The following is a 27,761-nucleotide window of genomic DNA, read 5'->3' on the forward strand; positions in this document are numbered from 1 at the left end:
TCAGCCTCCCAAAGTGTGGGATTATAGGCGTCAGCCACTGCGCCCAGCCACATTTCACTGATTTCTAATAAGGATTTAATGTTTGATCAGGGATTGAAAAACATATATAGTCATACTCATCAACCACTGGATTAAAATCATAATGCTGCAGAGGAAGTCTACCTAGTTAAAAGCATAGCAATTTAACTGTAATGCTATCTCATAATTTAAAAAAATACAAAATACTTCAATGCTGATTTTAAAGACAAATCCACAAAATAATACCTCACCTTCAGGCGATCAATAAATACAACTTTGATAAGCTACTCACATTCTCCCATATACTTCAAGTAATCTCTAGATTACTTATAATACCTAATACAATGTTATGTTATGTAAAATAAATAAATAAATAAATAAAATAAAAATGAGGCCAGGCAAAGTGGTTCCTGGCTGTAATCTCAACACTTTGGGAGGCCAAGGTGGGATGATTGCTAGAGCCCAGGAGTTCACACCACCCTGGGCAACACAGAGAGAACGCTGTTTCTACAAAAAATAATTTTAAGGCCAGGCCTGTTAGCATGTGCCTATATTCCTAATCAATTGGGAGGCTGAGGCAGGAGGATCACTTGAGTCCAAGAGGTTAAGGCTGCAATGAGGTATTACTGCACCCCGGCACTCTGGCAGCACTCAGGGCAACAGAACGAGACCTTGTCTCAAAAAAAAAAAAAAAAAGACTTTCACAGTAGCAAACACGGAAATAAATTTGGTTAATGTTAAACATTCCAGCAATCTCTTTATTTTTATTTTTTTTGTGGAGACAGGGCCTCACTGTGTTGCATAGGCTGGTCTTCAACTCCTGGGCTCCAGCAACACTCCTGCCTTGGCCTCGCAAAGTGCTGGGATTACAAATGTGCGTCTCCTTCCCTGGCCTCTAGCGATCACTTTTTAAAGTCAGCTTTGAACCATGATTTTTTTTTTTTTTTTGAGAGGGAGTCTTGCTCTGCTATGGTGTAATCTCTACTCACTGCAACCTCTGCCTCCCGAGTTGCTGGGATTACAGGCATCCCCCACCATGCCTGGCTAATCTTTGTATTTTTAGTAGAGACGGGGTTTCACCATGTTGGCCAGGCTGGTCTCGAACTCCCGACCTCAATTGATGCACCCGCCTCAGCCTCCCAAAGTGCTGGGATTATAGGTGTGAGTCACCGTGCCCGGCCTGAACTGTTATTTAACAATTAAAACCCAAATGCAATGGTCTACATCAAATGTGAGGACATATATTTGTAACATTTTCCCTCAGTGAGGATACTGGGGGAAAAAAAAAAAATTCGAATATTCTATGGTATGAATATTTATGCAAGATACAATGGACTAAAATGTTTAGGCTAAATTAAAAATGCATTTGGCAAAAATAGGACCCCACAAATAGTCAACTGATTTTTGACAAAGAAGTAAAGGCAATACAATGGAGATGCAACGGCAATATATGTATTGTCTTTTTAACGAATGGTTCTAGAACAACTGAACATCCACATGCAAATAAGGAATCTAGACACAGACCTTACACCTTTCCCAAAAACTAATATAGAGTGAATTACAGACCTAATGTAAAACACAAAACAATAAACTCCTAGAAGGCAACACAGGAGCAAGTGTAGATGACCTTGAATTTGGTGATGACTTTTTAGATACAATACCAAAGGTACAATCCATGAAAGAAAGAAGGTGGACTTCATTAAAATTAAAAATGTATGCTTTGCAAAAGACAATGCGAAAAAGAAGAGGACCAGCCACAAACTGGGAGAAAATATCTGTAAAACACATATCCAATAAAGGACTGCTACCCAAAATTTACAAAGAACTCTTAAAACGCAACAATACGGAAACATGAAGACTTATTTTAAAATGGTCAAAAGTCCTGAACAGACAACTCACCAGAGAAGATATACAGAGAACAAATAAGCATATGAACAGATGCTCAACATCATATGTCACCAGGGAAATGCAAACTAAAACAACAATGAAATATCATGCATCTATCAGAATGGCTAAAAGCTAGAACATCGATTCCACCAAATGCTGGGGTGGACGTGGAGCAACAAGAATTCTCATTTCTTGCTGGTGGGGATGCAAATGGGACACACACTTTGCAAGGCAGTTTGGGAGTTTCTTACAGAACTAAAAATGTTTTTGTAAGAAATTCATTCAGTCTCCATAGAGATGTCAAAGTTGCCAATGCTGGTCGGGTGCGGTGGCTCACACCTGTAATCCCAGCACTTTGGGAGGCCAAGGTAGGCAGATCACTTGAGGCCAGGAATTCAAGATCAGCCTGGCCAACACGGTAAAACCCTATCTCTACTGAAAAAAAAAAAATACAAAAATACAAAAATTAGACCAGGCGCGGGTGGCTCATGCCTGTAATCCCAGGACTTTCGGAGGCCGAGGTGGGTGGATCACTTGAGGTCAGAGTTCGAAACTAGCCTGGCCAACATGGTGAAACCCCTTCTCTACTAAAAATACAAAAAAAAAAAAAAAAAAAAAAAAGCTGGACGTGGTGGCACACAACTGTAGTCCCAGCTACTCAGGAGGCTGAGGCTGGAGAATCGCTAGAACCTGGGAGGTGGACGTTGCAGTGGCCGAGACTGCGCCATTACACTCCAGACAGGGTGACAGAGCGAGACTCCATCTCAAAAAAAAAAAAAGTCAGGCATGGTGGCGGATGCCTGTAATCCTAGCTATTTGGGAGGCTGAGGCACAAGAATTCCTTGAACCTGGGAGGTGGAGTGAGCCGAGATGGTGCCACTGCACTCCAGCCTGGGCAACAGAATGAGATTCCCTTTTTAAAAAAAAAAAAAAAAAACAAAACACCTTGCCAATGCTGACTACGTTGCAAGTCATCACAGCAGGGTATTGGGAAAAGTTTTCAATTAGCAGTAAGCATGCCTCGGATAAACCTCAGTGCCTATGATACTGCCACTGTGCTAAGCTGAACACATTCTTACCATCCAATCAAGCAGTTGTACTCCTTGGTATTTGCCTAAATGAGCTGAAAACTTCTATCTACACAAAAACCTACACATGGATGTTTATAGCAGCTTGATTCATCATTGCCAAAACTTAGAAGCAGCCAAGTGTCCTTTAGTAGGTGAATGAATAAACTGTTGTACATCCACATAATGGAATATTATTCAGTGCTAAAAATAAATGAGCTATCAAGCCATAAAAAGACATGGAGAAATCTTAAATGCATATTTCTGTGAAAAGAGCCAACCAAATGCTACATACTGTATGATTAAAACTATATGACATTCTAGAAAAGGCATAACCATGGCAACAGTAAAACCATCAGTGGTTGTCAGGGGTTTCAGAAGGGTGATGAATAAGCAGAGCTCGGAGGATCTTTTGGGCAGTGAAAATACTTTGTATGGTACAGTAATGTTGGATACATGTCATTTTGCATTTGTCCAAACCCATAGAATGTACACCACCAAGAGTGAACCCTAATGTAAACTGTGGACTTTGGGTGTAACGCTGTGTCAATGTAGGCTTTTTTTCTTCTTTTGAGACAGGGTCTCACTCTGTCACCCAGGCTGGAGTGCAGTGGTGCAATCTCAGCTCACTGCAACCTCCGCCTCCCGGGTTCAAGCAATTCTCCTGCCTCAGCCTCCCAAGTAGCTGGGATTACAGGCATGCACCACCACACCCAGCTAATTTTTGTATTTTTAGTAGAGACAGGGTTTTGCCATGTTGGCCAGGCTGGTCTCGAACTCCTGGCCTCAAGTGATCTGCCCGCCTCAGCCTCGCAAAGTGCTGGGATTACAGAAGTGAGTCACTGCCCCTGGCTGTAGATTCATTAATTGTATCAAATGTACCACCCTGCGGGGGATGTTAATGGGGAGGCTGTGCGTGTATAGGGGCATGGGTATGCACCCCTTTCTCTACACAATTTTGCTATGAACGTAAAACTACTTTGAAAATGGTATTAATTTTTAAAAAGAAGGGAGGGAGGGAAGAAAGGAAGAAGAAAAAAATTAAGGCTGGGCATGGTGGTACACATCTATAATCCCAGCACTTTGAGAGGCCAAGGCAGGAGAATCACTTGAGCCCAGGAGTGTGAGACCAGCCTGGGCAACACAACATAGCGAGACCCTGTCTCTACAAAAAAAAAAAAATTAATAATTAGCTGAGTATGGTTGTGTATGCCTGCAGTCCTAGCTACTCAGGAGGCTGAGGCAGAAGGATCACTTGAGCCCAGGAGGTCGAGGCTGCAGTGGGCTAGGATTGTGCCACTGCACTCCCTCCTGGAGACAAAGTGAGATCCTGTCTCTAAAACAAAACAAAACAAAAACAAAAAAGAAGTAAAGGGAAACAGTCAAAAGTAGTTTAACATAGTAAAGAGCTTTGACTCTGAAGAACAAAAGCACAACAGCCCTGGATAAACAAAATGTGATCTCTCTTTATAATGTAATATTCAACCATAAAAAGGAACGACCCACTAGCCCAGTAGTAGTGGCTCATGCCTGTCATCCCAACACTCTGGGAGGCAGAAGCGGGCAGACTGCTTGAGCCCAGAAGTTCAAGACTAGCCTGGGAAACATGGTGAAACTCTGTCTCTACAAAAAATACAAAAGCTAGCTAGGCATGGTGGCACATGCCTGTAAGTCCCAGCTACTCAGGGGGCTGAGGTGAGAGGACTGCTTGAGCCCAGGAGGTCAAGGCTGCACTACTGCACTCCAGCCTGGGTGACAGAGCAAGCCCCTGTCTCGGGAAAAAATAAAAAAAAATAAAAAAAAAAAAAAGGAATGACGTACTGATACGTGCTACAATGTAGATGAACTTTGAAAATATTATGCTAAGTGTAAGAAGCCAGGCACAAAAGGACATATATTGTGTGATTCCTTTTATATGAAATATCTACAATAAGTAAATACATAAAGACAGAAAGCAAACTGTGGTTGCCAGGAGCTGGCAGGAGGAAGTAATGTAGATAGATTGCTTAATGAGTATTGGTTTTCTTTTCAGTGATGAAACTGTTTGAGAGCTAGACAGAGGCAGTGGTTGCACAGCATTGTGGATGTACTAAACACCACTGAATTGTAAACTTGAAAATGGTTAGGTTTTGCTTTTCTTCATATCGTACTTCTGACTTCATTTTAGAAGAGAATGTACTTAGAATCACTGGGGTTTTTACCCCTAGTATGCCCTTCTAAGCCGAAATCAAAATAAAAATTATTTAATAAATAAAATAGAATTTCTTGTTTTGTAGATTTATTATAGAATCACTTTGGATAGTGATTCTATAAAAGTATAAAATTACTTTAAAAACATAAAAGCACGGCTAGGTGCGGTGGCTCACACCTGTAATCCCAGTACTTTGGGAGTCTGAGGCGGGCGGATTCCCGGAGTTCAGGAGTTCGAGACCAGCCTGGGCAACACAGTGAAACCCCGTCTCTACTAAAAAATCCGAAAAATTAGCCAGGTGTGGCGGCATGTGCCTGTAGTCCCAGCTACTCAGAAGGCTGAGGCAGGACAATTGTTTGAATCCAGGAGGCAGGGGTTGCAGTGAGCCGAGATCATGCCACTGCACTCCAGCCTGGGTGAAAGAGCGAGACTCCGCCTCTAAATAAATAAACAAACAAGCACTTAAAATCCAATTTAAGTTGTTGGGCATTGGTGGTTCAGTGGTAGAATCCTCACCTGCTAATTCAAGTTGCTGGATTACATTCCTATCACCTTAGGCATCTATGTTATAAATGTGGAAGAACCGGTGGCAACAGGTGTACACTGACCTACCCATATTTTCTTTCATCCCTCCTCACACCAGATGGCAGATCCTGAACAAGACAGTTGACCAGAGTTGTGGGCTGGCCTGTGGTTAAGAAAGCCAAATTACCCAATCTCTGCACGCAGACAAAGCCTTAGCAGCACCTCCTATAACCAGTGGTGGTCACCGACTATAGCAATGGATTAGAACTGTGTTTTCCAACCCATTCTGTGCAAGACACAGTTGTGAACTTGCCCCTTGTGAATAGAGAGAACAATAGAACAACCACAAACAGAAATAACTTCTATCATGCCAAGTGGTACAGAGGAGAGAAGAGGAGGGGCTGAGAAAGATTATGTCAAATGTGACAGAAAACATTAAGATGAGGGGAGGCCAGGGAGGAAATCTGGAATGTGAACAGAAAGGCCAGGGAGAAGGGAAGTGGGGTAGACAGTCCACTTGAAGGAGGACAGAAGACCTAAGGGAATAGGACCATAACAGGGTGTGAAACCTCCAGCCCAGCAGGCTTAATCCAAGAAATGGAGAGGGAAGGGCTACATACTGTCTGTGGGTCCTCCTGAACCAGTCCACCTCCTCACTTCCCAAACCATCCAGCACCCCAAAACATCTTAATCAGTTTTTATTTAAGACCAGCCGGCAGAACTAAAATGCTTTTTTCAGGGGTCTCTGAAAATATCATTCCAGAAAAAAATCTTCACTTGCCTGCAGATGTCTACAGAAATGCCTCTACCTTCAACAGTTAGACAAAAAAACCCTGAAAATAAAATCCTCTGGTTGAAGCAACACCATAGGATACCTGATAATATTCCATTAATCAGACCTTAAGCTACTTACCTGACCTTTCCATCTTGAGTTTCAAAGACAAGAAGGGAAACAAAAACTAGGAAATCATTTGCCCTAAGTTGACTGGGGATGCATTCCTGCTTTCCTTCATCCGGGAATGAAAAATAAAAGCTGAACTCTGACAGTCTTAATAAAAGCAAGCAACTCTGTTCCATGCACTTGATAATTTATAAATATTTTTTGATTGCTCATTAGTTTTGAATATGGTTGACTTTGTACAAAAGGAATTTTATTCTCCACTGATTTGCTAATCACAAAACCATCACTAACACAGGACTATGGGTTTCTGTGCCCACACTTGCTCAGCGCCGCCCTCCTCCTGCCTGCACCTGTGAGCAAGTGAACAAACGGTCTGAAGACACAGGCGGGGAAATACCACTCCAAAGCAATGCTGAGCTACAAGAGGCCTGCAAAGATCCCCAAATTTCCCAACCAAAGAGGTGTTTGCTCGTCTGCTGCGGAGGGTCACACTCATTTTACTTCTTTCAAAGCCCAGTTGGAACAATAACATTCTAGGAAATCTTTTTCAGTCGAAGTTAATTGAAGTAGTGTGAAAGTTCAGTTTCTATTTCAGAAATGATGCTCTGATTTTTAATTTGTAACACCCCAAGCCTATTTAAATTATTTACCTCCAATGCTTATTCCAACCCAGAAAGCATACATTAGGAAGGAAGAGAGTTCACCCACGGTCATGTGGGCACTGCCCATCAGCAGCCCTCCTTTGTACAGGACAGAAAGCACAATCAGGTTTCCAGAGAGCCCAGTCTGTCGAATGAACAAAACACAGAAGTCAGGTGGGAATCAAGGACCCAGAATGCAAAAAGCGTGAACACAGCCTGTAATGTACCTTTTTCATTCAACTGTCACAGCAAGATTTTTCCAAAATAATAATTTCACCTGAATTTCAAATTAAAAATGGTTTTGTAATATTGCAATAACGAAGAAAACAATCTAATCACCACGAAAACCTGTAAGCTAAGTCTCTCATCAGATCCCAATTTTATCCCATCTACTCAGTTTGCAAAGGATAAAAGTAATACTAAAGGTTCCTTCCCTAACTAGAGGAAACAAATAAATATTTACTACGTGGGTTTATATAATACAATGAGATGTTCTGGGCAAGGACACAAGCCTGAGGAGCTGGCCTCCTGTATCTGTGGCCTGCTTTTACCTTGGTAGCATATGTGGTTGTCTTAGGCATAGGGGCAGCCTTCTCTGGGCTGCTGCTCCTTATCTGTTAATCATAGCAATGATGGAACTGTCTCTGAAGTTCTTTTCAGTTTACACGTATCATGAATTTGCCTTCATGGTGATTTTCTATTTCCATGTCCTATTTAAGTGCATTGTGATTGATTTTTTTATACTTCTTTCTTGAAACACATTGAGGTGATTTTGGTTAATCCTCAGACTTTGGGGCATGAGAATGACCCAGAAGGCCTGTTAAACAGATTGCTGGCCCCAGTTTCCTACCCAGCAGATCTGCGATGGAGCTGAGTCTCGGCGAGGCTGACCAGGGCCCAGGCAAAGCTGATGCCACTGGCCTGCACCGCACAAATAATCAGTGCCCGATTGCACCATGCACTGACTTTTCTCTAAGGACATTTACTTGTTTCTTCCTTTTTCACAAAAATATTTTAAAGAAAGTCATTCTCAGCCTTGAAATTAAGACTAAAATTTTAAAAATTAAAATCATTTTCTACTTACGCTGAACACCACAGAATAAAACTCTCACCATTCTAACATCTGCCACTTTCACTTTTTCCAAAATGATCTACTTACTGCTCCAAAGAAGCCAGCCCGAGCGAATGCCTCTTTCCTTGCTAACTGCATCACATAGTCTACTTTGCTGGCATATTTGTCTCTTTCAGTCATTTCTTTCCCAAAAGCTCGAACAGTTCTTACATTTCCAATACGTTCCTCAGCTAGCTGGGAGAATAATAAATACATTTCAGGAGGAGAAGGGTCATATTTCAAGAGCTTCTAGAAGCAAAAATAAAATGTGGTTCTCATTTCATTTATTTACTTATTAAAAAGAAAAGAAAAGAAATAGTGATAGTAAGAAGTGAGAACTCCCTACAAGACACTATCAATGGAAAACCACTCTTGATACATGACTAAGTCAAAAAAGAGTGACAGCAGAGTACACAAAGCAATCCTAGTTTTGGGGGAAAAAAACTATACCTAAACATATCATATATATAGACAGAAAAATAGGAGCATATGTAGATGCAGAAATACATTTTTATGCAGAGAAAAACACAGACTCCAAAATGTTAATTCTAAAAGACAGGATTATGCGTATTTTTATTTTCTCTCTATTTTCAAAATTTTCAACAATAAACATGCATGGTTTTTTTTGTGTTTTTTTGAGACAGAGTCTCACCCTGTCACCCAGGCTGGAGTGCAGTGGCTCAATCTCGGCTCACTGCAAGCTCTGCCTCCTGGGTTCACACCATTCTCTTGCCTCAGCGTCCGGAGTAGCTGGGACTACAGGCGCCCGCCACCACACCCGGCTAATTTTTTGTATTTTTAGTAGAGATGGGGTTTCACCACGTTAGCCAGGATGGTCTCCATCTCCTGACCTTGTGATCTACCTGCCTCGGCCTCCCGAAGTACTGGGATTATAGGCGTGAGCCCCTGCACCCAGCCCCATGCATGGTTTTTGTACCATGAAAGTATAATGGTTATTTTTAATTTTTCTTTTTTTTTTTTGGAACGGAGTTTCACTCTTGTCACCCAGGCTGGAGTGCAATGGCACAATCTTGGCTCACTGCAACCTCTGCCTCCTGGGTTCAAAATTCTCCTTGTCTCAGTCTCCCAAGTAGCTGGGATTACAGGCAGGAACCAGCGCGCCCAGCTAATTTTTGTATTTTTAGTAGAAACAAGGTTTCTCCACGTTGGTCGGGCTGGTCTCAAACTCCTGACCTCAAGTGATCCACCCGACTTGGCCTCCCAAGGTGCTGGGATTATAGGCATGAGCTACTGCACCGGGCCATTTTTAATTTTTGAAAAGATAATGTTGTACAGCATTGCAAAGCCAGATTTATTAATGAAACACAGTGTTATCTAGTAACTATTTTCAAAACCTGATTAACTGTTTTGTCCCATAACAAATAGTGATAGTGGCTAGGTATGGTGGTTCATGCCTGTAATCCCAGCACTCCAGGAGGCTGAGGTGGGAGAATCGCTTGAGCCCAGGAATTTGAAACCAGCCTGGGCAACACAGTAACACCCTGTCTCTACAAAAAATTTTAAAAATTAGTGGGCATGGTGGCATGTGGCTATAGTCCCAGCTACTGAGGAGGCTGAGGTGGGAGGATCACTCGAGCCTGGGAGGTTAAAGCTTCACTTAGCTGTGATTATACCACTGCACTCTAGCCTAGAGTGCATGAAAAAGACTTTTCTCATGTACCCTATCTTAAAAAAAAAAAAAAAAAAAAAAAAGGAAGAAAGAAAGAAAAGAAATAGTGATAGTAAGAAGTGAGGACTCCACAAAATGTTTGAGTTGGATCTGCTTTGAGATATGGGTAGAAACCTAGTCTAGAAAACAGAGTAGTTTAAGTTTCTGGGATCTTGGGGTAATTTCTAGTGAAAGGAAAGGAAGGCACTTTATTGAAAAACCTAAGCACATCCCTTAGGATCTGACGTCTAGGATCCTGGCTGTGACCCCATTCTGCTGGAAACCACGCGGATGAGAAGGGGCTTTTACCTGAGTGGCTTGTGCCAGGGAATCCTGGGTGACTTTGGTCAGTTTCCGTAGATATCGTCCATAAATTACAGCAATGATCGACACTGGAGGCACCACGCTCAAAACAAAGGTGGCCAGATTAGGTGAGATAAAAAACTGTCAAAAACAAAAAAAAATTGAGAGGTGTTTGTTACATAGGGTGGCAAGAATTCTCATTACCTACGATAGGGGAGTGTGTGTAGGGGTGTGTCTGTGTGTGTGTGAGTGTGTTTAAATTAACAGCAGGCTTGAAGGTACTGTCCCCAAGTTGTTACATCCTGTTTGGGTGGAATTTTTCAGACATCTTTATTCTTCACAAAACCCCATAAATATTCAGCATGCCACACGGAAGAAATGTGACAAGCAATTGCTGAAGAAAGAATCCTCAGGCCAATACTAGATCAGACCATGCTGTTTAACAACAGAGTGGGTAGAGACAGGATGAGTGTGGCAGAGGCCTGTTCTGCTCCACACTCCAGACCATATCAGGAGTTGTGTATTCAGGTCCGAACCACCTGCAGGCACTGAACAACCAGAGCAACACGTCCCATCAAAATGACCAAGACGGTGAAGTCACCAAAAAACCTCATACTGGGTAGGGTGTGGTGGCTCACGCCTGTAATCTCAGTACTTTGGGAGGCCAAGGCAGGCAGATCACCTGAGGTCAGGAGTTCGAGACCAGTCTGACCAACATGGTGAAACCCTGTCTCTACTAAAAATACAAAAATTAGCCGGGTGTTGGGGTGCACGCCTGTAATCCCAGGTATTCGGCAGGCTGAGGCAGGAGAATCACTTGAACGCGGGAGGTGGAGGTTGCAGTGAGCCAAGATTGAGTCACTGCACTCCAGCCTGGATAACAAGAGCAAAACTCTGTCTCAAAACAAAAACAAAAACAAAAACCACATATTGTATGACAAACAGTCAACAGACGACTTGGAGGACACAACCAACAAGTCGAAGAAGAATTAAAGCTGCTTTCATGGTTCAGTGGACTGAAGTCTGCAGGATGGATCTGGGCTCAACATACCGAGAAGCTTCTAGCACCTGGTATTGCTGAAAGAATAACCTAACTTCTAGAAGTAAGTAACAGAGGGTTTCCCTGTCAACCTTGCAATTTGGTGATTGTACTTTCAATAGTACTAGCATCTCTTTGACAAATTACTAAAATCTACCATATCTCATTTGCACAGAAAATAGTATAATCAGTACAAGGCTAAATAATACTAACGAAAAGCTGCAAACTGAAATGTAAGTGGATGGATCAACCAATCATTCACTCATTCATTTACTCATTCAACAAGTTGTTACTGAGTGCCTATGTTACTGAGTGCAAGCACTATTCGAGGCACCTGGGAGATAACCAACCCTCACAGAGTTTTCATGCAAGAAAGAAGAGATAAGACTTAGATAATAGACAAGTATAAGAGAGAGAAAGTATCACTTCAGATGTAACATGATCTTGGAAGACCTCTCCACCAACAGGGAAGAGCCATTGCATAAAGGCCCTGAGGCAGAAAGGAGGTTGGCACCTTCACAGAGGAGCAAGCAGATATGTACACAAACGTCCCACCCTGAGAAGACAAGTCCATCAGGACACCTGGGGTGAGCCTCGGGGAGCATAATCATATCTCTGATGGTCACTATCAGGACATGAGACCAACAGGACAGGTGTAACACTTCTGGGGCCTGAACACAACTGATGTCAAATGAACCAACTGGACAGGTGTCCTCTGTGTGGGGCAGGCACAGTCCATCAAGATTCTCCTAGAACTGTCCCAGAACCACCCCCTTCCTTCACTGTGGTTCCATACTTAATGAAAAACCTTCTGGCCAGGCGCGGTGGCTCAAGCCTGTAATCCCAGCACTTTGGGAGGCCGAGACAAGCGGATCACGAGGTCAGGAGATCAAGATCACCCTGGCTAACACGGTGAAACCCCGTCTCTACTAAAAAATATAAAAAACTAGCTGGGCGAGGTGGTGGGCGCCTGTAGTCCCAGCTACTCGGGAGGCTGAGGCAGGAGAATGGCCTGAACCCAGGAGGCGGAGCTTGCAGTGAGCTGAGATCCAGCCAGACAGAGCAAGACTCTGTCTCAAAAAAAACAAAATGAAACAAAACAAAAAAAATCCAAAAAACCTTCTGATGACTAATACAGGGTCCTGGCACCATAATGAAGTGTTTTGAATAGCAGAAATGGGCTAGGCGTGGGGGCTTACGACTGTAATCCTAGCATTTCCGGAGGCTGAGGTGGGTGGATCGCTTGAGCCCAAGAGTTCAAAACCAGTGGGCTGGACAACATGGTGAGACACTGTCTCTATAGAAAAAAATACAATAATTAGCCGGGCATGGTGGTGCACGCCTGTAGTTCCAGCTACTCAGGAGGCTGACGTGGGAGGATTGCTAGAGCTCAGGAGGCGGAGGGTGCAGTGAGCCAAGATGACACCACTGCACTACAGCCTAGGCACCAGAGTAAGACCCTGTCTCTCACACACACACACAAAATTGGAATAGCAGAAACACAATACTAGGAAGGCCCACTATGTAAATTAATAAATTGGCAGTATGGCATACACAGTATCAGGTTCTCATAATTGGACGTCCCCTATGTCAGGTCCATGAGTTTGTGCAGGAGAAACAAAGTCACATTTCTGATCCTCTAAAGCCAAAGATCGATCCTAGGTGAAGCCACTTCCTGAGGCCCTTTTATAGACTGAATGTTTCCCCCTGAAATTCATGTGTTGAAGACTTAACCCCCAGCATGGCTGTATTTGGAGATGGGGCCTCTAAGAAAGTAACTAAGGTTAAATGAGGTCTTAAGTGTGGGGCCACAATCCAACAGGATTAGTGTCCTTATAAGAGACACTCTAGAGCACACTCTCTCTCCACTATATGAGCACATGGCAAGATGGCAGCTGCCTACAAGCCAAGAGAAGAAGCCTCAGAATGAAGCTATTTTGCTAGTACCTTGACCCTGGACTTCCAACCTCCAGAACTGTGAGAAATACATTTCTTTTGTTTCAGCCACCCAGTCTGTGGTATTATTATGGCAGCCCAAACAGACCCCTTTGAATTGCTCATCTGATCCTACACTGAATTCCCTTTCCTTGTTACAAAAAGTACCCCAAGTGATTTTTTCCCAGCTTCAACTCTTCCTGATTCCCCAAACTATTCATATTTGGAAAATGGCATGTTAGTGCAGGAAGGGTCCTCTTCCAGAGGTTTGCTTCTCTCTTAGCTGGAAAATCATGAGTTTTCAAAGCTGTTTTTCATTCCGTAAGTCAGATCTAATAGGCAACACACCCTTCCTCTCTGAACTGAGTGCTTCATGGGACACAAAGGACAAAATCCAAGCTTTTCCACTTGCGAGAAAGGATTATTTACAGTTCTTATTCTACAGGTCTAGAACTGCACTGCCCAAAACGACAGCCTTACATGGCCACTGGAAACTTGAAATGTGGCAGGTATGACTGAGACACTGAAGTTTTAACTGTATTTAGGTTTAATTAAAATTTAAAAGCCTATACTCCATTCAGTTATTGGCAAACTATTAAGTATGTCTGGAAAAACTGAGTATGTCAAACTACTTTTTCAATTGTACATTTTATAAAATCTAAATATAGATCAAGTACTTTCAATGAAAATTTAGCATTCGAAGAAAGATGCTCCATAAGTAGAGAATACACACCAGATTTGGAAATGCAGTTGACTTTTGAACAACATAGGTTTGAACTGCATGGGTCAACTTAAACATAGATTTTCTTCCATCTCTGCCACCCCTGAGACAGCAAGAACAACTTTTCTTCCTCTTCTCAGTGTACTTAGTGTGAAAACAATGAGGATAAACACTTTTATGATGGGCCGGGCGCGGTGGGTCACGCCTGTAATCCCAGCACTTTGGGAGGCCGAGGCGGGCAGATCACGAGGTCAGGAGTTCAAGACCAGCCTGGCCAACATAGTGAAACCCCATCTCTAATAAAAATACAAAAAAATTAGCGAGATGTGGTGGTGGGCGCCTATAATCCCAGCTACTCGGGAGGCTGAGGCAGGAGAATCACTTGAATCTGGGAGGCGGAGTTTGCAGTGAGCCAAGATCCCGCCATTGCACTCCAGCCCGGACGACAATGCGAGACTCTGTCTCAAAAAAAAAAAAAAAAAACCTTTATGATGATCCACTTCCACTTAATAAATAATAAGTATACTTTACCTTCCTTATGATTTTCTTAATAACACTTCCTTTTCTCTAGCTTACTCTATTATAAGAACATAGTATATAATACATATAACATACCAAATACATGGTAATTGACTGTTTACGTTATCAGTAAGGCTTCTGGTCAACAGTAGGCTATTAGTAGTTAAGTTTTCGGGGAGTCAAAAGTTACACTTTGATTTTTGACTGTGTGGGGTTCACTGTCCCAACCCCTGCATTGTTCAAGGGTCAACTATAATATGAAAGAAATAATATAAAATACCTCATTAATAATTTTGATATTAATTACATGTTGAGATGACAATAATTTGTTTATACTGGCTTAAACAAAACATTAAAATTAATCTCAGCCAGATATGGTGGCTCAAGCCTGTAATCCCAGCACTTTGGGAGGCCAAGGCAGGAGGATCACTTGAGGCCAAGAGTTGGAGACCAGCCTGGGCAACACAAAGAGACCCTGCCTCTACAAAAAAAAAAATATATATATATTTTAAATTAGCCAAGCTTGGTGGTGTGTGCCTGTAGTCCCAGATACTTGGGAGACTGAAGTAGGAGAATCACTTGAGTCCAGAAGTTTAAGACTGCAGTAAGCTATGATCTTGCCACTGTACTCCAGCCTGGGTAACAGAGTAACACTCTGTCTCCAAAAAAAAATAAAATTAAAAAAATTAAATTAATCTGATTGGCTTCTTTTTGCTTTTTTTAAATGTGGCTACTGAAACATTAAAATCACACATGTGGCTTGCATTGCCTCTCTACTGACCTACAGCATTGGGCTAAATAGAAATACTGGTTGAAGAGGTAAGGCAAGCAGACAGGACAGGCACAAGCCACCCAGTTAAGGAAAGGAAAAAAGGACGTGGGAGTGAAGAGCTCTCCCCTTAAAAGAGCACAGTTCGACTTACACACACAGAGGAATGGAATTTAGTCACTGCTTGGTGCCACCCACAGGATAGTACCCAGTGCTCCTTCTACCTAATGCTCTTTTCTGTCTTAATACCCTGGGTTCACACATCTCGGAATACCCAGCAGTAACACAAGAGTCCATTTTCCAGATAATCACTCATTCTGGAGAAATGAAGGTATAAGAGGCCATGCAGGTAGAGGCAATCCCCATGTTCCAGCAGCCTCTGCAATAACACTTTTGGCTCTAGGCACTTACAGAATGATGCGAATCGCTCACCTTGAGCTCATCTCACACTTAGGAGGCCTGGTGCAAGCCAAGCCCTGGCAGGAAGGTACCAAGGGGAACCAGGCCAACATACCATCATGCTGATGCCTACAGAAGCCTGGGCCCCGGCCCTGAGCCCATCTGAGAGGTTTTCAGTCACTGAGCGCCCCAGGAGTTCAGTGTCTGATGAGAGGCGGTTAATCAATTCTCCTGTGCGAGTCTTGTCAAAGAAAGCAACCTCCTGCCTCAGGATGGAGGAGAATAACGAAGTTCTCAGCCTATTCACAATGCGCTGACCTGCAAAAGCAAACACGAACAGGCTCACCAGGGGTAAAGACATCCATTACCATTATGGGGCAGCCACCTACTGTGCAGCGGCTTGGCCTGGAGTTGTAACCCTTCTGAACAATGCAGCCTCTGAGCGTGTCTGCTGCACTTTCTCCCACGGGGATAAAGAGCCTTTCCCAAACCAGGCACATTAACTGTCACGCACTACCAACACTACTTTTCTCTTATTAACTACAGACTGTGGGGGCTAGTGAGAGGATACAGGAATAAAATAAATATAACACGACTCAGAGGCTTTTTTTTTTTTTTTTTTGAGACGGAGTCTCGCTCTGTCGCCCAGGCTGGAGTGCAGTGGCCGGATCTCGGCTCACTACAAGCTCTGCCTCCCAGGTTCACGCCATTCTCCTGCCTCAGCCTCCCGAGTAGCTGGGACTACAGGCGCCCGCCACCTCGCCCGGCTAGTTTTTTGTATTTTTTTTAGTAGAGACGGGGTTTCACCGTGTTAGCCAGGATGGTCTCGATCTCCTGACCTCGTGATCCGCCCGTCTCGGCCTCCCAAAGTGCTGGGATTACAGGCTTGAGCCACCGCGCCCGGCCTACTTTTTTTTTTTTTTTTAAGAGACTGGGTCTTGCTCTATCACCCAGGCTTGAATGCAGTGGCACGATCATAGTTCACTATAGCCTCAACCTTGTGGCTCAAGCCATCCTCCCACCTCAGCCTCCTGGGTAGCTGAAACTACAGATGACTGCCACTACACCCAGCTAACTTATTTTTAGTACAGATGGAGTCTTGCTATGTGGCTCAGGCTGGTCTCAAACTCATGGGCTGAAGCAATCCTCCTGCCTCAGCCTCCCAAAGTGCTAGGATTACAGGTGTGAACCACCACACTTGGCCAAGAGTTTTTTTAAGGTATTATTTACAAAGAAGTTTTATTACATTAACTTCCAAAAGCTCATTTTGTTCCTCCCTGGAAACCTTTTCCTGTATTGAACCTTTAAATGGCAAAAACGGTTAATCATCCACAGAGTTAAATGGAGAGCAACCGACTTCCAGTTGGTGTCCCGGGTTCTCTCATTATTGTGGCAGTGACCTACCTGTACCAAGGAGATCTCTTCACAGAAATACTAACAAAGTTATCATCCCAGCTGCTACTTAAGGAGAAACACAAGCATGGGGCATGTAAATGGGTTTCTGAAGCCTTCAGGAAGCCTCAGAAGTCCAGCTTCATGGCCAGGGGCCTCATTTTCTTTTTTTCTTTTTCTTTCTTTTTTTTTTTTTTTGAGATGGAGTCTCGCTCTGTCCCCCAGGCTGGAGGACCCCCAGCAGTGGTGTGATCTGGGCTCACTGCAACCTCCGCCTCCTGGGTTCAAGTGAGTCTCCTGCCTCAGCCTCCTGAAGTAGCTGAGATTACAGGCACACGCCACCATGCCTGGCTAATTTTTGTATGTTTACTAGAGACGGGGTTTCACCATGTTGGCTAGCCTGGTCTCAAACTCCTGACCCCGTGGATCCACCTGCCTCGGCCTCCCAAAGTGCTGGGATTACAGGCGTGAGCCACCACGCCCAGCCTGAGGGGCTTATTTCCAAACCTCCCGTAAGACCGACATGATTGCCCTTACAGCTCAACTTCAGCTGGAAAAGAAGAGTTGAGAACAGTGCTTGATCTAAAATAATCTGTACCTCCGACATCTGGGCAGTCATGGGCTCTGTCCCCACTTAACAGGATGCCATGAAGAGAACGGAGCCTGGAGCACATGAGATGCGAGCCCGAACCAACCCACAGGACTCTACATCTTGTTCAGGATGACTCACATCCCTGAGAGGAGAGACTGTTACCTGAAGTTTGCATGAGGTAGACACGAATGGCATTGGCGGCAGCACCACACAGAAACACACCACTGAGCCCAAGGCAGAGGCGGGTCAGGTTGTCGCTGTAGTCCACAGTGGGGTTGGTATAGATGACATCGATGATCTTCCCCAGGAAGAAAGGGGCAGACATGGAGATAACACTGGATATCGTGAGAAATCCAACCGCAGCTAGAAAACACAAGCACTCTCAATGCTCAGGGTGCTTCAGCAAAGGGGCTGTTGCTGGGGTGCTGAGCCCAGGAGGCTTCCTTGCCAAATAAGCTGTTTTCAGAGTATGCGTTGATCTCAGTCTCTAGCAGTTTCCTCCCTTTTGCTCCTCGACCCCTGACTCAAGGGAAGAACCAAATGGTTCCAGGTGAGAACAAGTAGGTTGACTAAGGAAGTGAGTGATCATATCTGAACCAGAGAAGATGACTTCTTGGTCTGATCAACTCTTCCTCACCAAGAAAAACTGGGAGCCAACTACGGAACCCGTTCTGGCCAGCCCCTCCCTCCCTGTCTCTTGATTTTGGTGTTCATCTCAGATCATATTTTTCCTCCATTCGTGCTATACATGCTATACTCCTTGGCATCTAACTATACTGTAACTTGAAGATCAAGCTGTCTAGTTAAAGCCCTTGATTACATCTAGTATCTCAAAACCCTCTTGTCTACGGCCATACACTCCAAACGCACCCAATCTTGTCTGACCTCAGAAGCTACGCAGGGTGGGGCCTCATTAGTACTTGGATGGGAAACTGCCTGGGAATACAAGACGCTGTAGGCCTTAAGCAAACAAACAACCCACTCTAGATAACTTTTGGAAAACAGTTTCACGGATCATTACAAAGAAGCAAATGTCAATAAAACGTGATATATTGCTTCTTAATATTATATTATTGCTTTGGGAAATATCAACATGATATGAAAATAAATACAAACAGAATTGTTCATGCACCCAAAAAAAAGGCAAACAAGATAGAGTCTTATCAGAAGAGAAATATTGGCTTGGCACAGTGGCTCACGCCTGTAATCCCAGCACTTCGGGAGGCTGAGGTGGGTGGGTCACTTCAGGTCAGGAGTTCAAGATCACCTTGGCAAACATGGTGAAACCCTGTCTCTACTAAAAAAAAAAAATACAAAAAATTAGCCAGGTGTGGTGGTGTGCATCTGTAGTCCTAGCTACTTGGGAGGCTGAGGCAGGAGAATCGCTTGAACCTGGGAGGTGGAGGTTGCAGTGAGCCAAGGTCGTGCTTCCAGCCTGGGTGACAGAGCAAGACTGTCTCAAAAAATAAAAAAATAAAAAATAGAAAAGAAAACCCAATTAGTAACAACACATATCACAGATAACTGCATTCATAATAAGAGAAATGAATTTTTTTAAAAGATAGTGACGGGGATCTCACTATGTTGCCCAGGCTGGTATCAAACTCCTGGCCTCAAGCAGTCCTCCCATCTCAGACTTGCAAAGTGCTGGGATTGCGGGCATGAGCCACTGCACCTAGCCAAAAGTATTATTTTTATATAACCTTAATAAAGAGTCCAGAGCAAACTCAGTGCCAACTGGACATTTAGTCGACAGAGTTCTAGGAAAAACATAGGTCTTTTTAAGTGGGGAACATTTCAAACAATTGCTCTTGCCTCTCCTTAAGGTCTTTATTCTAAAGTCCCCTCCCCAAAAAGGCCTGCTCTGACAGCCTCACTTAAAATACAGACACCCTACACTGCCCACCTCACTCCCTCTCCATTTGTGTTCTCGAAGCTCCTACCTTTCAGCATTCTAAACGTTTCATTTGTTTATTTAGTTTCTCTCTCCATTAGGACAGAAAAGATTTTGGCCTGGTTTGTCACCGATTGCCTACATTGACAGGCACATAGGAAAATCTCAATCGCTATTTGTTGAATGAACAAACAAATAAATTGAACTTTGGCAATAGAGCAATAACATCTATCAGATCAAAATTATTCAATAACCTAAGCAGAAATGTGAGCTCTGGCAGCTCATAAAGTCCATATGCCTGGCTTAAAAACCCATAATCACAATCTAACTGAATAATAGGAAGCTGGGCAAGGGCCACTTCATTTTGACATAAAGCCCGGGGTCTTGTTTCAAAGCACCATGCTTCTTACAACAGTGCCCAAGGGGGCCTGAAGGCCCAAAGCACGGGGAGAGTGTCTAACTTGAGGTTCCGAATACCTCAGCCTCGATGAACTGGCAGCTCCAGAAGGAGTCATCCTGGCAAATTCGGGATTCAGCAGAAAATTCTTTTTGTCCTTCATCAGTAGCTAATCTCTATTCTTTCGCCTCAGTGAGTAACTCCGAAAGCACAGTGTGCATGACCTGCTATATAAAGGTCCACCTCTTCCCTCCTCCTCTAGTTTTCTAAATCAGTTATGATTCTACAATAAGAATCTACATGACATGAATGAAATGCCCCCTGATTATGATTCTGAGTCTTGTTCTCACATAGTAATGATGCTGATTACAAAGAGAAAGCAATTTAGCTGAATCAAAATTAATTTCAGGATATCCCTCCACACTTTTACTTTTTAATAATCATTTAAAAATTATCAGCTTGTTTTGTTGACATTTGCTTCTTTGTCCAACTTGAATAAGAAAAGTAAAACAAAAGATATTTTTCAGCTTTTAGTTAAGTGGATTCTTGTTAATCAAGATCTGACTACATATCACTGTCTTCTGATATTAATGAATACTTTAGACTTGCTCCATAAACATCATTTCAGATTCCGCCATAAGCCCTGGACACAACTGAGCATACTGCAATTCTGAAATTCTCCCACACCTTTTCTCCAGAGTTAAGCCTCTTGCTTGCCCCCACCCTTGCCTGATGTGGCCCCAGCAACTTCTCCCATTATCTATTTCTTGAGAGATACCTTCAAGTATTTTTCTGTTACCTCATTCTACTGAATTGCAGCAAAGATGGAAACAAATATCCTTCAAAAGAATGGGGAAGGAAAATCTGAAATGCAGATTGCTGGACAACAGGGCTGGATAGAAGGACAAAGGTTGGGGGTGGTTGGAGGAGGCTGTACACTGTGCCTACCACCTGCCACTGCTGAACACAGCACCCATCTGGTTGTATCAGGCAGGTACAGCAATTCCCACTGTCATTCAAGGACTCAAAGGCAGCACTTCAGAGCCCTCGCCATTATCTGAAGGATCTGGCATTCATCATCTTAAATCCTCCCTTTCACCCTCATCTTATCCTCGTTTTTCAGAGAAGAATCTCAAACACAGAGAGAGGGAGCCTATGCAAGGTCTCCCAGTTTACACAATGCAGAACCACATTCTGCGACAAAGCCTGTCCTTGGTATCTTCCCATGTCCCAAGCAGAGGAAGCAGCACAGGTCTCACCTGGGAGTCAGGGAAGGGAGCAGAAAGCCTGGCAAGATGGAGCAGGGGCAGAGACCTCATGGGTGCACAGGAAGGAGAACTGAGAAATGAAATGAAGGCTCTGGATTATAGAATAGAAGGATTTTTTGGCAAGGTCGGCCTAAAAAGGCTTTACACTGGGAAACGATACAGCCAGATTTGCTTTTTGTTTTTGAGATGGAGTTTCACTCTTGTTGCCCAGTGCAATGGCATGATCTCAACTCACTGCAACCTCCACCTCCCAGGTTCAAGTGATTCTCCTGCCTCAGCCTCCCGAGTAGCTGGGATTACAGGCATGCGCCACCACGCCTGGCTAATTTTGTATTTTTAGTAGAGACAGGGTTTTTCCATGTTGGTCAGGCTGGTCTTGAACTCTCGACCTCAGGTGATCTGCCTGTCTCAGCCTCCCAGAGTGCTGGGATTACAGGCGTGAGCCACCGTGCCCGGCCAGATTTGCATTTTTAAATGATCCACTCCGGCTACAGAGTGAAAGGAGTCACCATGAGAGCACTGTTCCAGAACCCTAGGTGAGAAGCAAACTTAGGGTGAAGTAGGTTGGGGACAGAGGGATAAAGGGCAGAGAAAAGGACTGGAGAAATTTTTAAGAACTAGGACGTGATGACTGGTTGGATGTGAGCATTTTTCCTCTCTGAAAAATGAGGATAAGATGAGGGTTAAAGGGAGGATTTAGGATGATGAAGGTCTAACCAAGGAGGGCCGTTCCCAGGTTGAGTGGTTAGGATTGGGTTGGAACCCTGACTAACTCAACCTCAGAACCAGCCCTCCTAGGTTAGGCCTTCATTATCTTAAATCCTCCTTTTAAGCTCTGCCATCTAGCTGTCTGACCTTGCTTAAGTCACTCCATCTCTCTGTGCCGTATCCTCATCTGAAAAATGGCAATAAAAACAATCCCTCCCTAATAGAATTACGAGTCAACTAGACACATATGCAAAGCATCTGGTACAATGCCCAGGGCTGAGTACACAAGACATATTAACTATTATCTTAACTACTATTGTTATCATTATAAGAATGACCTGTGTCTCTGGTCAAGGCCAAGAGGTTCACACTGCAGTCTCTCTCACTGAGCCTAGAGACAGAAGAGGAAAGATGCTTTGTGGAGAAATGTAACTTTGGTTTTTAGACATGTTGGGTTTGCTGGAGTCTGGGACACATTTCCACAGATGTAGGTGGGTGTGATGGAGAACACAGGAGTCAAGGGTGTGGGGGAGATGGAGGCTGAGTGAAGGGACTCAGCATTAGCGCTGGGTAGAGAATAAGTGAGGACATGAGGGGCTAACAGACGAGAAGGGAATAGAGGAAGAAGCCAGAGACTCCAGGTTCTGGAAATCTGAAGAAGAAAGATCTGAGCCCCCATGGGTCTGATGCGAGATCAGACTGTCTCTGTCCATGCTATTAGCATGCTCTAGAGTTAGGGGTACCCCAAAGACAAAATTTAAAAAAAGTTAGGGGTACCTGCCCCATGACCCACAGGGGGCTCGCCGTGAACTCTAACAGACAAATGATGGGAGCCACCTAGGTAATTTAAACTTCTCTAGCTGCCACATTATACAAAGGAAGATGTAAAATTAATTTTAATGACATTTTACTTGACCCAATATATCCAAAATATTATCCACACATGATCAACATAAAAAATTGGTAAGGTATTTTACATTTTTTCTCTCTGGAATCTGGTGTGACAGCACAGCTACAGAAGGCTCAGTTTCTCTGAAACAATGTATTTCCATAGCACACTCACATCCCTGGCTTTCGGGGGCAGTTCGGATTTCAAAGGTTCATCCTCCCCAGCCCCCACAGGGCACTGTCCCTATGGGATCTCCATCCTCACTGGGCTTCAGGAAGTAGCTACTCTGGCCTCCTCGCCCACCATACCCACTGCTTTTGTCACTATATTCACTGTGGTCACTCATGGTCCATCTTCATGAAAGGTAACTACAAACTCAGCAAAAGCTGTCAGCAGGCTTCAGGTTCTCAGAGCAGTCCTGCCTTCAAACCACACACCCTTATCAGTAACTGCAGTGAGAGGAGCCCTCCGGAGTCCTCCACACAGGCACCAACTGAACACGCCCCAGTGGAGGGGATAGACGTGTACAGTCCAGTTTAACGAGAAGCCTGCCTGGGAGGTGTGGGGAAGGCATGCTGCCCCACCCCGGAAGTCCCCCACACAAAGAACCTCCAGGAGGCAGCTTTGCCCTAATCTCACAGTACTGTAGGGGCCCACATTTGTTCCTAAAACCCTGCCCCTAACTCATTCAGGTCAGAGTCTATCTGCCAGGCACAGCCAGAGGGTTCTGATGAAGTGTCACTTATCCCATCAGTCCATACCCTGCTCCTCCTCAAGCACCTGCATCTTTTAAGATTTCTTCTGGCCAGAGTGATAAGATGGAGAATTATCAGTGAAAAGGGACCTTACATCTGTATGAAGATAACTGCGAATCCCTCCCCAAAGGGGCGGCTTAGGCCTGCCTTAGGAGAGGAATGGAACACAGTTATGCTAAAGCTGCTTTCGGCACACGTCTGTACATAGTTCATGGTAGACGGCGTTTTTAAAGTTTCTGATACAAACTACTTATCAAAGTTTTCTGTTCACAAAATTTAGGAGGCATACTCAGCAAAATGCTGAGACAGATGGAGGTATTATTATTGAAGTATAAAGTTGTGTTTTTGAAAAAAGATTTTTATATTTTTTTTTCCAAAAATTAACAAATTAACATTGGAATTCCTTTTCAGCTCAGCTTTTTTAGTGTTTTGATTAGAAAATACACACACACAATTGCTCTTTACCTCCAGCATTTCAAAGAGATGTGCCAACACCTCAGGCTGCTCTTAGAATTACACATTTTTTTTAAATTACAAATTAACAATGACCCCTACTTCCTCTTAATTCTAACTGGCTTTAATATATAATGACTTCTCAGGAAATCATACATCTAAATAAGAGCTTTTTATCAGATATCCTCATAACATACAATATGTATTTATCTGTTTGAAAGGGCAAAAAAAAAAAAAAAAAAAAAATAGTGTGACAACCCTAGGCTTGTTTCTTCAAATTATACATTCATAATTTCTCAATGTGGTGGAACAAAATATATCCTGTTCTTAAAATAGAAAGAAGGCTGGGTGCGGTGGCTCACACCTGTAATCCCAGCTACTTGGGAAGCTGAGGCAGGAGAATTGCTTGAACCTGGGAGGCGGAGGTTGTGGTCAGACGAGATCATGCCATGGCACTCCAGCCTGGGCAACAAGAGCAAAACTCCAGCTCAAAAAAAAAAAAAAAAGTACAAGCTGGGTGTGGTGGCACATGCCTGTAGTCCCAACTACTCAGGAGGTAGAGGCAGGGCTGCTTGAGCCGAGGAGTTCAACACAAGTCTCAGCAACACAGTGAGACCCCTATCCCAGAAAAACAAAAGGAAGAAAGAAAAAAGGAGGCACAGTCTTGCCTTGTTTAAGGCTGTCACCAAAACATACCAGTATGGCAGGATATCGGGGGACAGAGTAAGGGCTCACAGGAACAATGGTCATGGGATAAGCAAGACTGGGCACGTGTAGGCACCACCAAAGTCTGACATCTAAACACCATTCCTGACATCTAGTATTTCACAAACAAAACAGAACTGGAGTCCCTTACACTTACTTTGAGTCACATACAGAAGTGGTGGGCGCACCCTATGATGCTTAGGATTTCTAAAGGCCTCACTCTGTGCCTGGTGGTATGGTCATTTATTCCTTCACTGAAGGTGCTCTGAGTGCTTGCTCTGTGCTGTGCACATGCTAAGAACTGGAGACAGAAAGATGAATCAGACAGTCCCTGTCTCAAGCAGCTCAAAGTCCAGTGAGAGCTCCTAGTCTCCAATGTTTTTAAAAAGACAGAGAAAAAGAAACATTTTTACATCAAAATCTACACTCAACCAACTGAACAATGAAATAATTCTCTTTATACCCGAGCGATACCAAGAGTTCCCCTAAGCTTTCATAGTAACTGGCAGATGACAAGTCGCCACCCTAACTGCTCTCTTCCACTGTGCAAACCTACTCTAAATCCCAAATCACTACTCAGGAGGGTCCTTTCTAAAGCAATGGATTGGCAGCAAAGAATGCTTTTCTGGTGTTGCACCTGACAACCTCACAGGCCCCTTTCCACAGCCCACAGGTGCAGGTTGACCTCTACACATATGAATAGTTCATAGATGCTTCTCCCCACTAAGCCAGAAGCCCCAGCAGAAGCGGGAGCCATGTTTCCTTGTGCATGCCACTGTAACCCCAGGGCCCCGTTCAGAATGAGGGCTCAACAAATGTTTATACAAGGAATGAAAATTTAGAGAAATCAAAAAGTTTAGATCTTACAAGGCCCTTGCATCTAAACACTCCTCCAATTAATGGTTAAAAAATGAGGAGTTATAGAAAACCGTACTATTTAAATTTTATTTCTAAAAACATTCATTTTGGCTTCTTTAAAAAGTTACTCAATTACTGAACAGATAACTGGTTGGTGTGGACTGCTGAACACAGCGCTAGAACTTCCTGCTTACCACTTAGCACAAGAGACGAGGGTGAAAGTTCTGCTTTCCGTTGTGAAAGCATTGGTGACTGCTTGACAGACTCGCTTAAAGCAAATAATTTTTTTTTGGGTTAACAAAAAAAGTATAAATGCCTAATAACAAAATAGGCATATTTTTGGCTACAATTTTTTTTTTCCCAAGGAAAAACCTCCAGCTCATTTTGCTGCCTAAGCCAAAACAGATGCTCCCACTAAGTTGGTGACGGAACAGACCCAAAGATTCCAATAAGGACATATACAATGTGTGTCAACAAGAAAAAAAGTGTAAAATCTGCAAACGAGTCCCCAGCTAAGGCGAAATCTTGACGACGCTACTCCGAGGAGAGCTATCCCCTCCCTCCTCCGGGGTTAGGAGTGGCCCAGGAGAGGCGGCGGTGACAGGCGCTCTGCGGCCCGGCCGTGTCCCTTTCGGCGCCCCGGGATCCCGCGCGTGGAGAAGGAGCGGCCCGCCGGAGGGAAGTGGTCGGGGAGGGCCCTACCTGCCAGCCTCCGGCGCTCAGGGTACGCCAGCCCCAGGAGCTTCCGGGCTTCCGGGAGTTCGGGTGCCCCGGGGCGCAGCCGCCCGTTGTCCCCAGGAGGCGCCGCTTGCCCGCGCCGCCAGGCCTCGTCCCCTGCCCAGGCAGCGGCTGCCGGACCGCCAGGGAACCCGGCTCGCGGGAGCCGAGGAGCGCCCAGCCCAGCAAAAGCCCCGCAAGTGCAGCTGCCAGGGGCCCGAGCCCACAGCCCCATGAGCCGCGCGAGGCCCAGACCGCCCCCCGAGTAGCCCGGACCCCCGCCCCGGCAGCCGCTCCTCCAGCGGCGCGCGGCTCCAACGCCCCCGAGCAGCGCCGGCCCCGCGCCCCATAGCCGTGTGGGCCTCAGGCCAGTGAACGGCGATAGGGATCCAGGGGCGCGGATGGCCGGGGTCCACACGCAGGCTACCGGCAGGAGCCGACCCGGCTCGGCTGGGCCCGGTGGCGCGAGCAGCCGCAGCGGCCAGGCAGGGGGGCCGCGCATGGCGCTGCGTGCGACCCGTACGCCTCAGCCCGCGGGCCAGGCGCGCGCAGAGCCCGAGGACCCTCCCGGACCGGCCCCGAGCAAAGGGCGTGGACGCAGTGGCGCCCGCCCCTCCCTGCTGGCTGTCAGTCGCCTTATCGTGCCTGCATCCCTGGGCTGCGCCCGCCCCCGCCCCATCCTCGTCCGCGCGGTGCTGCGCCCCTCCGCCCCACCCCGGGGACTGCAGCTACCCGGACCATGCAAGCCACCCTTCCAAGCGCCCCTAACCCGCTCGGGTGCCCTCCCTGCAGCGCCCCCAACTGCCCGCTGGCGGAGTAGCGCCGGGCGCGCCGACTGGGACGAGGCCCAGGAAGCCCAGGAGCACGGCTGCGCCTGCGTACTGGGCGCAGGGAATTTTTTTCGCGCTTCGCCGTCCCCTCTGGTCTGAACTCGGGAGCTACACGAGCTCTTTCTCACGCCGGCAGACCGGCGGAGCGCGCAGACGCGACTACACGATGGCCGGCACAAGGATGGGGCGGGAGGACAGCGCGCTGGACACGGCGTGGGGCGGGTCGGCGGCCCGGGAGACCCATGCTGGGGCGGCTCTGTCACCCGTCTCGCTGCCAAGCACAGGGCTGAGGTGCGGAGGGACCACTGAGAGGACTTCGCTGCGTGTCAGCTCAGCTCTGGACGACTTGGAGGAGGTGGTTGGCGAATAGTGAAATGTATATAACTTTCAGAAGGGAAGAGATCGTTTCCTTTCTTTTCTTTTTTTTCTTGAGACGGAGTCTTGCTCTGTGTCTTAGGCTGGAGTGCAGTGGCGCGATCTCGGCTCACTGCAACCTCCGCCTCCCAGGTTGAAGTGATTCTCCCGCCTCAGCCTCCCAAGTGGCTGGGATTACAGGCATGCGCCACCACCCCCGGCTGATGTTGTATATTTAGTAGAGACAGGGTTTT

The 27,761-nt window shown here is 45.2% G+C and overlaps 1 protein-coding gene and 1 pseudogene across 1 annotated transcript in view; both read right to left on the reverse strand.

Annotated features, from left to right (window-relative positions):
• Positions 1–26,917, reverse strand: part of ABCB10 (ATP binding cassette subfamily B member 10) — a 42,145-nt gene extending 15,228 nt beyond the window's left edge. Inside the window, exons 1-6 of the mRNA XM_007989748.3 lie at positions 26,309–26,917; positions 17,842–18,042; positions 15,811–16,013; positions 10,320–10,454; positions 8,390–8,536; positions 7,240–7,375 (exon numbers count right to left, since the gene is read on the reverse strand). Of these exons, the coding sequence (XP_007987939.3) occupies positions 7,240–7,375; positions 8,390–8,536; positions 10,320–10,454; positions 15,811–16,013; positions 17,842–18,042; positions 26,309–26,825 (1,339 nt within the window). The 5' untranslated portion in view covers positions 26,826–26,917. The remainder of the gene's footprint in view (positions 1–7,239; positions 7,376–8,389; positions 8,537–10,319; positions 10,455–15,810; positions 16,014–17,841; positions 18,043–26,308) is intronic.
• On the reverse strand, positions 2,820–2,970 carry LOC119619904 (U4 spliceosomal RNA; annotated as a pseudogene).
• Positions 26,918–27,761: the final 844 nt, after the last annotated feature.

This window comes from Chlorocebus sabaeus, chromosome 25, assembly GCF_047675955.1.
Source record: "Chlorocebus sabaeus isolate Y175 chromosome 25, mChlSab1.0.hap1, whole genome shotgun sequence".
NCBI classification, from domain to species: Eukaryota; Metazoa; Chordata; class Mammalia; order Primates; family Cercopithecidae; genus Chlorocebus; species Chlorocebus sabaeus.